Genomic DNA, 12,712 nt, shown 5'->3' on the forward strand with positions numbered 1-12,712 from the left:
TCCCCACTCTCAGGGTGGGCTGAGCCAGAAAACAAAACAAAACAAAAAAAAGACCTTTTGAAAAAAAAAATGGATCAAAGATCTAAATATTAAAACAGAAACACTAAATCTACTGCAGGAGAAAGTAGGTAGAAATATTGAAAACACAGGTGTTGGCAGAGACTTCATGAGTAAAACCCAAACTGCATCGGAAATACTTCAAAGAACCACAGCTGAAATCTCATCTTATTAAAAAGTTTTTGCACATCAAGTCAGGCATGGTGGTGCACGCCTGCAATCCCAGCACCCAGGATGAGGCAGGAGGATCATTGCAAGTATGAGATCAGCCTAGCCTACAAAGTGAGCTCAAGGACAGCCTGAACTATATAGTGAGACCCTGTCTCAAAAAGACAAAAAACAAAACAAAACAAAAACAAAAACTAAAAAATGAAAAGCTTTCAGACATCCAAAGAAATCACCAACAGAGTGAGAATTTTTTTTTTAATGTATTTAGTACAGGGTCTACAGGGTCTCACTACACAGATCAGACTCATAGTGATTCACCTGTTTTCAGCCTCCCAAGCACTGGGATCACAGGCGTGCACTGCCACATCCAGTCTCAATCACTGTCTCAGCATGCCCGGCACCACAGGCCAGGGATCGAACCCTGGCCACTGTGCTCTGCCTAAGCAGGTGCTTTAGTCCGCTGAGCTATTTGGCTGGCCCTCACCAACAGAGTGAAAAGAGAACCCACATAATAGGAAAAAAATTAGTCATTTGCCCCTTAAACAAAGGACTTATATCTGGGATAAAGAAAGAATTGAAAAATATCAGGCAAAGATCCAAATTCAAAGACCCAATCCAAAAAAAAAAAAAAAAAAAAAAAAGGCATCTGAGATAAATATGCATGTCTCAGATGAAGAAATAGAAATGGCAAATAAATATATGAAAAAATATTCAACACCATTGTTAAATTGAGAAATGCAAAGTAAAACAACCCTGAGATTTCATTTCACCCCAGAAAAAATGGCTATCAAGAAATCATTCAGATGGCTCAGTGGAATAAGTGCTTCCCTGGCAAGTACAAGGATCTGAGTTCAATCCCCAGTTCCCCCCACCCCAAAAAAAGAAATCATTCAGGGCTGGTTAGATAGATCAGTGGTTAAAGCACCTGCTCAGGCAGACATGGGCTGGGGGGTTCAATTCCCAGCATGCTGTGCTAGTCCCATCCCTGGGCCTACTTGAACAAGACTGGGTGCACCTGTAACCCCAGTGCTTGGGAGGCTGAAAAACAGGAAGGATCACTACAAGTCAGACTCATGTAATGAGACCCTGTACATCCTATACTAAATACATAAAAAAAAAAAAAAAGAAATCAATCAATAACAAATACCGGAGGGGTTTTGGAGGAAAAGGAACACTTTTCCACTGTTGGTGGGAGTCCAAATTGGTAAAACCATTGTGGAAATCAGTGTAAAGATTCCTCAAAAAGCTAGGATTAGAAGTCCCATTCAACTCAGCTATTTCCTTTCTGGGTACCTTCCCAGAAGACTTAAAAAAATCATACCTCAGCAATATATGTGCACCCATGTTTATAGCAGCACAATTTGTAATAGCTAAATCTTGGAAACAAACCAAATGCCCATCAACCAAGGAATGGATAAAAAGATGCGGTATTATTACTCAGTGGAGTACTACTCAGCCATAAAGAAGGATAAACTGGAGACTTCTAGGTAAATAGATGAAAACTGGGACCATACTTGTAATGGAAATAAATCAGACTCATGTGCGTAAACTTCATATTGTCTCCCTGGTGTGGGAAACTGAAAGAGTAAAAACATCTAAAATGTACAATAGGTACTATGAAATGAAAATAAATTGTTCAAAAGGAAAAGGAGCTAGGATGGGTGAAAGGGGAAAGGACAGAAGGGAAAAGAGAAAAAATTAGACTATTAGTGACTCTTAGTTCATTGAAAAGGAAGGTTTGTCCTTACATGGATTGGAGACAATTTTTATGCCCATATCTTATACTCGAGGATTTTTTGTTTTGCTCTGTTTTGGTTTTTCTTTTGTCATTTTGAGGCAGGCTTTTGCTTTGCAGTTCAGGCTAGGCTCGAGCTCACTTTGTAGCCACAGCTGGTCTCAAACTGGCAACCATCCTCCTGCCTCAGCCTCCTGAGTGCTGGGATTATAGGTGTGTGCCACCATGCCCAGCTTCTTGCACTCTGAGTAACGACTTTAAAGATTACAATATACAATGTATTAACTATTTTTATTCTCCTATCATCTTGTTATGAAATTTTGCTTTACCGTTTTTCCCCATAAAACAAAAGAAGAATGTGGTGCTATGCTCTGTTTCTCATTAATCATCTGAAAATTTTATTAAGATAGTTAAATGGGGATGGTTAAGGCTTGAGAAAACTGCTAGACAAGATTCTTCTTGGTTAATAAAGGACTAGCTGCCTGGATACATTAGTCCACTCTTTATTCACTAATGGGACCCCCAATAATTTCCATAATCCAATAGGAGACACAACCAGCCAAAACTGCTAAATGTATTATCATATGTTTACTTTGGTTATCATTAAAAGTTTTCTATGAATAAAACAGTAAGATTTTCCTATTAAAAGATTTCTTGGTACAAAATTAAATTAAGAGACAAAGGTTTTCACATAGTTGTGACACTCATTATTATTTTTTTTTTTTCTGTATTTAGGACAGGATCTACAAGGTCTACAGGGTCTCACTACATAGATCCAACATGTAGTGATTCTTCTGTTTTCAGCCTTCCAAGTGCTGGAATTACAGGCATGCACCACCATGCCCAGTGTCAATAGCTGTCTTAGCGTGTCCCAAGGGCAGGGCCAACACGTTAGGCTCTGGATCAAACCCCAGCTGCTGCACTCTGCCTGAGCAGGCATTTTAGTCCCCTGAGCTATCAGGCCAGCCCCACTGTTGCTTATTTTATGGAATATTAAATATATTTATGCCTTCCAGGTGCGCAGATCTTCAGAGAGGTAAAACCAGGTTGTTTATGGTGAAAATCTTTTCTTTTCAGACATCTTCCTTTCTCTTATTTGTGTTCCAGCTACTTGTGATTAGAGGTACATGTCCAGCCAGCATAAGACCACCAGCTAAATGAGAATTTTTAAAAGCTTATATGATGTGTATGTGTTACGGTTTGTGTCTAGTTGTTCCCCCAAAGCCTCATGCAGTCCTGGGGCTGCTTCTGGAGTTTGTGTTTGATTTTTGTGGGTGTGGATGCTGCACTTGCCCTGGGCAGGTAATTTGCATTACAATGTAAGGAGGAGATAGAGGCTAGATAGCTGCCAGAGCTGCTGCAGCTCCCTCTGTTTTCTTTGCTGATGCCATGAAAAGTTGCTCTCTGCCTTGGAGCCAGTTGAGTATAGACTGAAACCTCCAGTAACTGTGAGCTAAACAAATCTTTCTTCCTTCATTTTGGGTGTCAGGTATTTGTTCCAGCAATGAGAGGAGAATGCTATGTATGGGTCACTATATTTTGAGACACTAAGCACCAGTCCAGATAATGTCACACACCAAAAAGTAAAGGCAAAACATAAGCTTCTAAGGTATGTTTATAGGCAGGCTCATTTTCTTTTCAATGGCATCCTATTGAAGGATAATAAATTAGGTTAAGAGTTTCTTTGTATCATTTATTTTTTTAATTTTTATTTTTGCAGAACTGGGGATTGAACTCAGGCCCTTGCGCTTGCCAGGGAAGCGCTTATTCCACTGAGCTATCTCCCTGGCCCCTTCTTTGTATCATTTAAAGGCTTATTTCTTTTCTTTTTTTGGTACTGGGGACTTGAACTCAAGACATTGAGCTTGCCAGGCAGGTGCTTATGCTGCTGAGCTATTCCCCCAGCCCTTCTTTGTATCATTCAATGTCTTGTGATCAGATAGAGATACTTGACTAAAAAGACTGTTCTATACTAAGACAGACATTCAAATGATAAAGTCATGATTGTCATGTTGAAATGCTATGTGTAGCTCTTGATCTCAAGTTTTCTCTGCTAAACTTTATATATGGGTTATATATAAAGTTTATGTTAACATTCTATATGGATTCAACTTCTAAGATAACCATGAATGGTAAAATAACAGTCCTCTGGCTAGATGTTATATTTTAATATGCTTGACATCCAGATGTGAATATAATAGTTATATTTACTCCTTCTATAATTTCAGTGAGTCACCCAACACCCTAAACAAGGGGATTATTGGACCCGAGAGAACACGAGATAACCAATACAAAGTGTGAGAAAAAGCAGAGTCACCAAAGAAGAAAAGTCTTCCTTGCTGTCACAGAAAGCCACATGGTCCAGCAAGACCATGATCCATCCTGGCAGCTGACACTGGCAGAGGAGCTGAGAGGCTCTGCGCATAATTCCAGAAGCAATGCCCGAATAAATTTACCTCACTTTGATAGTCAGCAAGGAGGAAATATTGGTTGACAGAGGTTTTTTTAACCTGATCTTGAACACCTACCAAGGGAGTATGACCAAAGGCACATGAAAGTAATAACAACGTAGACTAAGCATAAAAAGCAGCTCCAATCACTACCAACTCTGGACAGTTTCTAGCTATGCCTGTAGACAAGAATAGGAGCCAGATGGTTATAATTGCTAGTCCAATTCCTTAAGAACAGAATCTGACACTGCCTCTTCCCCAGTCTACCTTTACATTCTAGTACTCATACTTTGGCCTTGTTTAAAAAGTTTGTGTGTTTTTATGTAGAGATTGCCAAACCTCAAGTGATCATGTAGAGAAAATCCACGCTGAGAACTTGACAGACAGCCTAGACAAATTGCCTGGAGTATTGACTTCCTCCTAGATTAGACAGACTCACTAGCAGTAGTGGCCATACAACAGCCTCTGTCAAAACTACTGTGTGGTGATCATAATTCAAGATCAGAAGCTACATTCTCATCTATGGATTATTAAAAAAATCTTTGAAGGAAGGGCTCATCTTGTTTGAACTCCTAGATTAATCAGAACAAGAATTCCTTGGTCTCTCATAGATAGGGTCAATGTCTCCCTTCAGCCAAAAGTAGCTTCCTCCTTTCACTCCCCTTGAAGATTTTAGGGGTCTAGGACTCTCAGAAGGGAATAGTACAGTTAGAAACAAAGGAGTTGGGTCATTCTCTTCCATTCATTCAACCATAACACACAACCACCCTAATGATTATTCAGGCTCAGTCTTAGGAGGTTGTGCAGATTGCTGACGTCGGTGGGAGAGAGACAGTTGTAGGTGCCAAGGACCAGTGGCTGTCTGACTCTATAAATACTGGATGCCTGAGTTCCAAAGACCCTTCCCCCAGTTTCACCCTTCTGCCCATTTCTACTGGAGTCCCATGATTTTCAATAAACTTACTATATAATATGAGGGTTTTGGTTGGCAATTCTTTCCTTGCTGTATACAACCTGGACTATTTTGGCCCACTTGCCTGTTACAAAAGTATATCAAATGCAAAATAAAAGAGAGACAATGAAAAAGACAAAAAAAAATGTTGTTTTAGTCTGGCATGGACAATTATCTGAAAAGTGTACTTTGATTTAGTCTAATTGTTTCATATGTTTTATAGTGTTTTTTGTTTGTTTGTTTGCCTGTTCGTAACTAACCTGTGTTTATGATAATTAACTCGATAATGACTTGATAATTAACTTGATAAATGAACCTGAAAAATATATACAAATAAATCTTATGCTTTTTTAATATAAATAAGTCTTGGGCTTTATAATGTTAATATCTTTTTAATGTAAGCATGCTTGTGTAAAATCTTCTAAGTAAATGCTTATTCAAAAAATTAAAAAAATAAATAAAAAGACAATTCATCCCTCCCCCACCTCCTGAAACAGGAGAGCTTCATTTTCTGGCTCATAGTGGCTTCTGACAGAAGAACCCCCGGGGAAAATTTGAATGAAGCTTTGGAGCTAAAGGCTGTAACAAATTTCCTAAGAGCCTTATCCACATAACTTTCAAAAGTGCTATGAAAATATTCCCATTTGGGATGAGTTCCTGGTGTACTAATGTTCTTCTCAATTAGACAGCAAGGCAAAAACCATGAACACTTAATGTGGGGCAAGGTGCCCTCCCTGGCATTCAGGCTTCTGAGAATCCAAACTTGATCTTCATCCATAAATGGTCCTACACTTCGAACTCCCTAATTTACAAGGAACAGGGTAAGATTATGAACAGGAGATAGCAGTTTTATCCATTGCTGCAGTAATTATAACACTAATTGCATATGTGAAATAGTCAACACACTTTCTAAGTATAATTAAGGAAAATTAGGATGTGCCCAAAGTCTGGAAGAGAAAGATGGGAAAACACAGCTAATTGTCTGCTGGCATTTAAATTAGCAAAATCTATTGAGATTTTTCTAGAACACTGGTACATAAAAACGACAAATATTTGGTTGCTTATGTTTTTAACCTTCATTTGGCTTAATAAAAGCCTCTGTGTACAGAGGAACTGTGCAATTTCAGAGGCTGTAAATGTAGCAGTGTAGCCCCCACAGGGGTAAGCGTGCCCCCTTTCTCAAGTAGAGCTTTCTAGAATTATGTCAAACCAGAGACTTACCTAAAGCACTTGACTCTCCTTTCATGCTCCTACTGTTCATAGTTTTAATCTGTTTCTCCTCATTTCTGGTATTTTCAGTGTCATTCAATTCACCCAACATTACCACATGCTAGGCCAAAAAAAAATTAAATAATAAAAATATGGCCATAAACTGGCAAAAGTCAATGTATTTAATTGACTTAATTCCAACTGGATTCCTCTAAATCCATTTATACTGCACTTATTTCAACTGTAGAAAGTTAATTGTGTAATTCACTATAAAGGCTTTACTGCACATGAAAAAAGTCATAGCAGTTGTCATCAATAGGCAGAGGCCTATTATTAATGCTCAAAACCAATTATTTTGAGAGAAACATTTATCCAGCTATAATCAAAGACTCAACAGATTAATCATGTACCAAAAAAGGTTAAAGATATGTTATGACCAAATTATCTGTGTTGCCATTCAACCTGGGAACAACGGTGGAAATAATTTGTCCTCCTTTAACATGTTATTTTTCCAGTGTTAATTTCTTAACTGAATAAATTTTCTAGGTGGCAACTTATAACTAATATGAGCTATGAATAAAAGCATTTTCCCTGATATATATAGCTCCGAGAAGCAAGTGCTGGTTTTTGTTCATATCTATTTTATTTCTAAGATAGAGTACAAATGAGGAATTTTGAAAACTTTAACAGTTTGCTTACCAAACATGGACAGCAGGAGAGTTCAGGTCTCTCGCTGGACTTCCAGAGGCCAAAGAGAAAGATGAATTTCAAAGCAGCGTAGCAAACAGCTCTGGGACCGCACTCGGGTGTTGCTACCGTGCACGCTTTTGTGCGGAAAGTGCTGGAGGTGCAAATGTGTCCTGCTGGTCATGGAAAGAGAGGCCAGCAGTTTCTGCCACCCGTGACAGCCCAGCACAATATGCTCTGGCAGGGGCCCTTCTGGCGGACAGGTCACTGCACTGGGAGAGGGGCCACGGAGTGCAGCCAGTCCTGAGACCTGGACAGCGCTGATACATGGTCAAAATATCCTGGACCCTGCAGGGACATTTATGAAGATTCCTACAGAAGGGGAAACAGATGTGACCCAAATACATCATACACATCGAAATCCCCCAAGTGGGAAATGGGGAAAGGTGGGGCAAGAGATGGGACGAGGGCACGTGATCAGAGTGTGTTCGCCCATACACAGATCTGCCCAGATGAAACCCACTCATCTGCATAACCCAGAGGCACTAATGAATTAAAGTGCAGGGAGAAAGATTGTTGAAGAAAAAGGTTGTATTTCTACTTTTAAATATGTCAGAAATCACTTGGAGGCAAACAAAAGTCTGTGGAGTGAGGGGGCAGCTTGTCTCAGGACTTCCTCTAGGCTGACAGGCTGCTCAGTAGAACCAGGGCTCTCCAGGCAAGGCTGCCCCGCACCTCCCTCTTCCCTGCACCCCCTGAAGCTTCAATTCTCAAGAATGGCTTCTCTTCGCTAGGTGCTGGCCAGCCCCTGAGGGGAGAAAATGCCACTAAAGGCCAAGGCCAAGCACAAACTTTGGGTTGGTCCTCCTTTCCCCTCAAGAACAATGCCAATCTAACTGAAAGGATTCCTTCTTTTATTTTTCTTTTTTGCAAGACTGGGGGCCGAACCCTGGGCCTAGCACATCCTACCCAAGTGCTCTATCACTGAACTATATTAATAACCCTTTTTATTTTATTTTGAGACAGGGTCTTGCTAGGGTGTCCTTGCTAGGGTGGCTTTAAATTTGCAATGCTCCTGCCTCAGCCTCCTGGAATTATAGGCATGCGTTACCACACCTGATCTAGGATTATACTTTTAAGTATGATTTTCAGCAAACAATACTTCCAGGAAATGCAGTCCATTATTTTTGGAGTGGGACTGATTACGTCTCCAGGTTTTTGGCTTATAATATAATGGACACTGTTTAGTAGCATCTGGACCCAACAAAAATCCCTTCTCTCTCCCAAAACACAGTAAAGAACACTTACAGTCCTGATTCACTTCAGTAATGACCTAGGATATTTCTCCTGGACAGGCTGTGATTCCTGAGACTGCTTTGGGAACACTGAGTCCATACATCTTGTTAGTAGTAATGGCAGAGCTACTTGAGAAATTTAAGATAACAAGGCTTTTAGCTTATAAATGTTCAACCAAAGAAATCCAGAAGGATTTAATGAAAGCATTCAATTTGACACATTCTAGATAAATTATTTACATGTTGCTGCCAATGTTTCAGCCAAAAATAAGTGACTTTGTTTGTAGAAATGGGCTTCACACATTTGTCAAAACTCTTCACCCATTTGGAAGTCTTGTAGTCCTGGCAACTGGGGAGCTTAGCAGAACCAAGTGACCTGTAAATCGGCAGGGATGACTCAAGCCCCATAATGGCAATGTCGGGGCCCCCATCTGCTAGATCATCCTCCTGTCTCAGGGCCAACCATGGGGAGGTTACAGAGCAGGTACGTGGGAAAGGAGATCCATTTGCTGTGCTTATACATGTAAGAAGAAAAGGATGCTGGCCCAGCTTCATCTTCGTTGCACACGTGTTACACCGTATGGAGGGAAAAAAAGAGGAGGTAGAGTTGTTCCTTCCAAAAGGGAAATACCACAAGGAACAGGGAAACAGTGCATCTTTGAAATTACAGGTGGCATCTCTAGGCATTATTCAGCAGGGATCAAAAAAGCCAGTTTAGCATTGTAGACAGGAATGCGATTGTATGGAGCGAAAGGAGAATTGTACCTTCATCAAGTGGCTCGTCAAGTAATACAAACTTTCCCAATCAAAGAACAACACACACACACACACACACACACACACACATGCATGCACGCACATTATATATGTGTGGGTGGCTTTTGTGTGCATATGAGTAGGTGTGTATAGTCAGGCCATGGAGTGCATAAGGATGTTTCAGTCAATGATGGAGCAGGTGTACAGTGGCCATCCAACAAGATCATATGGGGGCTGAAAGATTCTTAGTGATAGCACAGCCATCTTAATCTGTGTGAGTAGTATATTCTATGATGCTCTACAATGACAAAGCCACCTAAGGATGTATCCCTCAGACCATGTCCTCATCTGCAAACAATGCATGAATATACATATATTCATGTATATGAATATATGTATTCATATACATATATTCATATATATGTATATGAGAGAGAGAGAGAGAGAGAGAGAGAGAGGGAGAGAGGGAGAGAGGGAGAGAGAGCAAGGGAGAGAAAGAGAGCACCTCAGTTATACAAGTTTTTCTAATTGAAGCTACATTTCTATCACAGCAGTAAGTGGAAATGTTGAGATGACAATTTCTGAAACAGAAGTATTTACTGAACCATTACAGATGCCATCCAGAGCAGGACCAGGTTCTGGGACAAGTTCCACAACCATCAGCAACAGGGCTAGGGAGCAGCTTAGAGTATGTCTGCATAGTCTAAGAGCCAAGAGCATTTTCATAATAAAAATTTGTGAAGGAAAGCTCAAACTGTTCACATTGAGCCTGCATTTGGTATATATCAGAGGGGCGTGATAATACAAAGACAAGGGCAGTCCATAAGAAGCCAGCTTGCAAGGAGTCTTTGTTCCTTATAGATTGATAGGGATGAATAATCTAGCCAGTGTCATAAACCCAGCATGGAGGTACCTGGCGTTTGACTGCCTGGAGTTACAGGTCAGTGTTTCAACACATAGAAATGTGGAAGTCTTGTGCTGGTTTTCTCCATGGCTGTTGTCATGGTTTGTATCTAGGTGTCCCTGTGTAGCCTCATGCAGTCATGGGACGGCTTCTGGAGTTTGTGATTGTTGTCGGTGTGGATGCTGCACCTGCCGTGGGGCAGGTAATTTGCATTACAATGTAAGGAGGGGAGAGAGGCTAGCTAGCTGCCTGGGCTGCCACCACTCCCTTTGCTCTGCTCTTTGCCGCTGCCATGAAAGGTTACTCTCTGCCATGTGCCACTGTGCCTTGGAGCCAGCTGAGTATAGACTGAAACCTCCAGTAACAGAGATAAATAAACCTTTCCTTCCCTAATTTTGAGTGTTGGGTATTTGTCCCAGCAAGGAGAGAACAGTAACTGAGACAGCTGTTCAATGATTAGTTTCCCTTATAGCTCCTCTCCATTGTAGTTAAATTTGGTACATCTCAGAATTTTTGTTCTGTAAAATATACTTCTGTATTTTTTCCTGTAATTTAACTCAAATTTCCAATGATGAATCTGAGATGCTTTGATTTTGAACAGAGAAACAGAAAAATAAATTCCTAAAATTTAGACAAAGGCAAGGGACAGGGAAAGAACTATTACTTAGGGTAAGATGACCAGCTTTCTGAAAAATACCTGTTCCACTGTAAGGTATAAAAATAATTTCAAAACTTACCACTTTGATAATTTTCACTAGTTAAAAGTTATTACTTCATGCTTTTTCATCTATTTAAGGAAAAAAGCTGACATCCATAGCAAATATTAAAATGAAAGAAATAATGATTCAGTGACCCAGGCCAGCTAGATCCTGTGCCTTTTTTGTTTGTTTGTTTGTTTGTTTGTTTTGTTTTGTTTTGTTTTGTTTTTTTAACAGTTACTGCATGGGTTCAACTTATATTTATCTTCTTTTCAGAATACTCTTAATTCCTATTCCATTTAAAATCCTAGGGTCATTAGGGTAGTAAAGGGAATTTCTTAAACACTGGACAACATTGTAGAGGTGAAGATCTGTTGTAGAATCTGAGGGATGTCCTTGGTATCCATGGCAATGAAAGACCTGCCAGCTGGTAAGGTTCTCTGAAGTCTGGTTGCTTGGTCACCTAAAGATCCAATAAAATCCTGTGCCTTTTGAATGACAGTCTTTACTGTTTTTACTTACTGTGGTTGTTTTAAACAAATTGTTAACTGAGACACAGCTGTTGGGTCTGTACATGCCAATAAATTTTTCCCCTCACTGCACACTGCCTGATAGAATTATGCACTTGACATAATGACCCAAGGGCAATTCCAACCTTCAGTACAGAGTCAGGGGAACCCAAGGAGGAAGCAGTGGGGAAGCAGATTAGACAGAAGGATTCTCCCAAACTCTGCATTTTCTGGTTTAAACAAAGTTCTACTGTTCTTGCAGACATGGGTGGCCAGTGTTTCTCCAAGAAGTACCCACTCCTGATCCAACATTCAGGCCTGGGGCCTCCTCTCACCATCCATTAGGCCACAGTCAGGTTTGTTGGTTACTTTCAAGTCTTTTTCATCTATGAAACTGAAGGATAACAGGACTTACTTCACAGAGCGGAATGAAGATCACACAAGAATGACAATGTGTGAAGGTGCTCCAGAGAGAGTCTTGGGTAGGGCTATAGTGCTCAAAAGAACTTTTAGTTGTTGTCATTTGGTAGGGGCAGTATTTACACTTTCTATGTGATAAGTTTTTCAGAGGTGCAATAAAAGAAGCCTTTATTAACTCCAAAGACAGAGAAGATCAAGGGCAGATAGTTCAGGTAGATCTTCCGGCATAGACAAAGAAAGATGAGGCTTTCATGGACTTTTGTTAGGGGTGGAGTTTGAGGGAATGACTAGAAATATCTGAGGAGCTGACTGGGGCCTTCCCTGAGGTGGCCGGAAAGGTGAAAGGTAATTGCACCCTGGGCTGAGTTGGAGAAGAAGCAGGGAGGTGGTCTCTGAGAAGATGAGCTGTTGTTTTAAGGGCTTCAGCCATTTTAGATGACCACCGTAATAATTCAGCAATTAATGCTAGGGCCAGAACCTATCAGTATTATTATTCATCATCATTACTATTATGATCAAGGCATGAAATGGCAATCAGTGTGAAGGAGAGAGCAATGAATTTTTTTTGGAAGCTAATATCAAAACACTCTCTCTTTCCTTTTCCTATGTGTCAGATTATGACCTTAAAACTGAAATTATTCTAGACAGTCCATTGGGATTAAGACAACAGGATGGATCCCTCAGAGCACAGCCTATAGTGATAGGAACAAAGCCAGGAGAGTGATGTGGAGCACAACAACAACAGCAACAAATATACAACATTATTCTTTTTTGCGGAACCGGGGATTGAACTCAGGCCCTTGAGATTGCCAGGCAAGTGCTTATTCCACTGAGCTATCTCCCCAGCCCTATTTTTTAAAATCTTTTTTTTT

At 40.3% G+C, this 12,712-nt stretch overlaps 1 protein-coding gene across 1 annotated transcript in view; it reads right to left on the bottom strand.

The window, feature by feature from the left end:
- Window positions 1–7,341, bottom strand: part of LOC101587628 (solute carrier family 40 member 1-like) — a 25,555-nt gene extending 18,214 nt beyond the window's left edge. The window contains exons 1-2 of the mRNA XM_023709850.1: window positions 7,271–7,341; window positions 6,584–6,692 (exon numbers count right to left, since the gene is read on the bottom strand). Of these exons, the coding sequence (XP_023565618.1) occupies window positions 6,584–6,683 (100 nt within the window). The 5' untranslated portion in view covers window positions 6,684–6,692; window positions 7,271–7,341. The remainder of the gene's footprint in view (window positions 1–6,583; window positions 6,693–7,270) is intronic.
- Between the last annotated feature and the right edge of the window lie 5,371 nt (window positions 7,342–12,712).

The sequence above is a fragment of the Octodon degus genome, unplaced genomic scaffold, assembly GCF_000260255.1.
Source record: "Octodon degus isolate 3935 unplaced genomic scaffold, OctDeg1.0 scaffold00015, whole genome shotgun sequence".
Classification (NCBI taxonomy): domain Eukaryota; kingdom Metazoa; phylum Chordata; class Mammalia; order Rodentia; family Octodontidae; genus Octodon; species Octodon degus.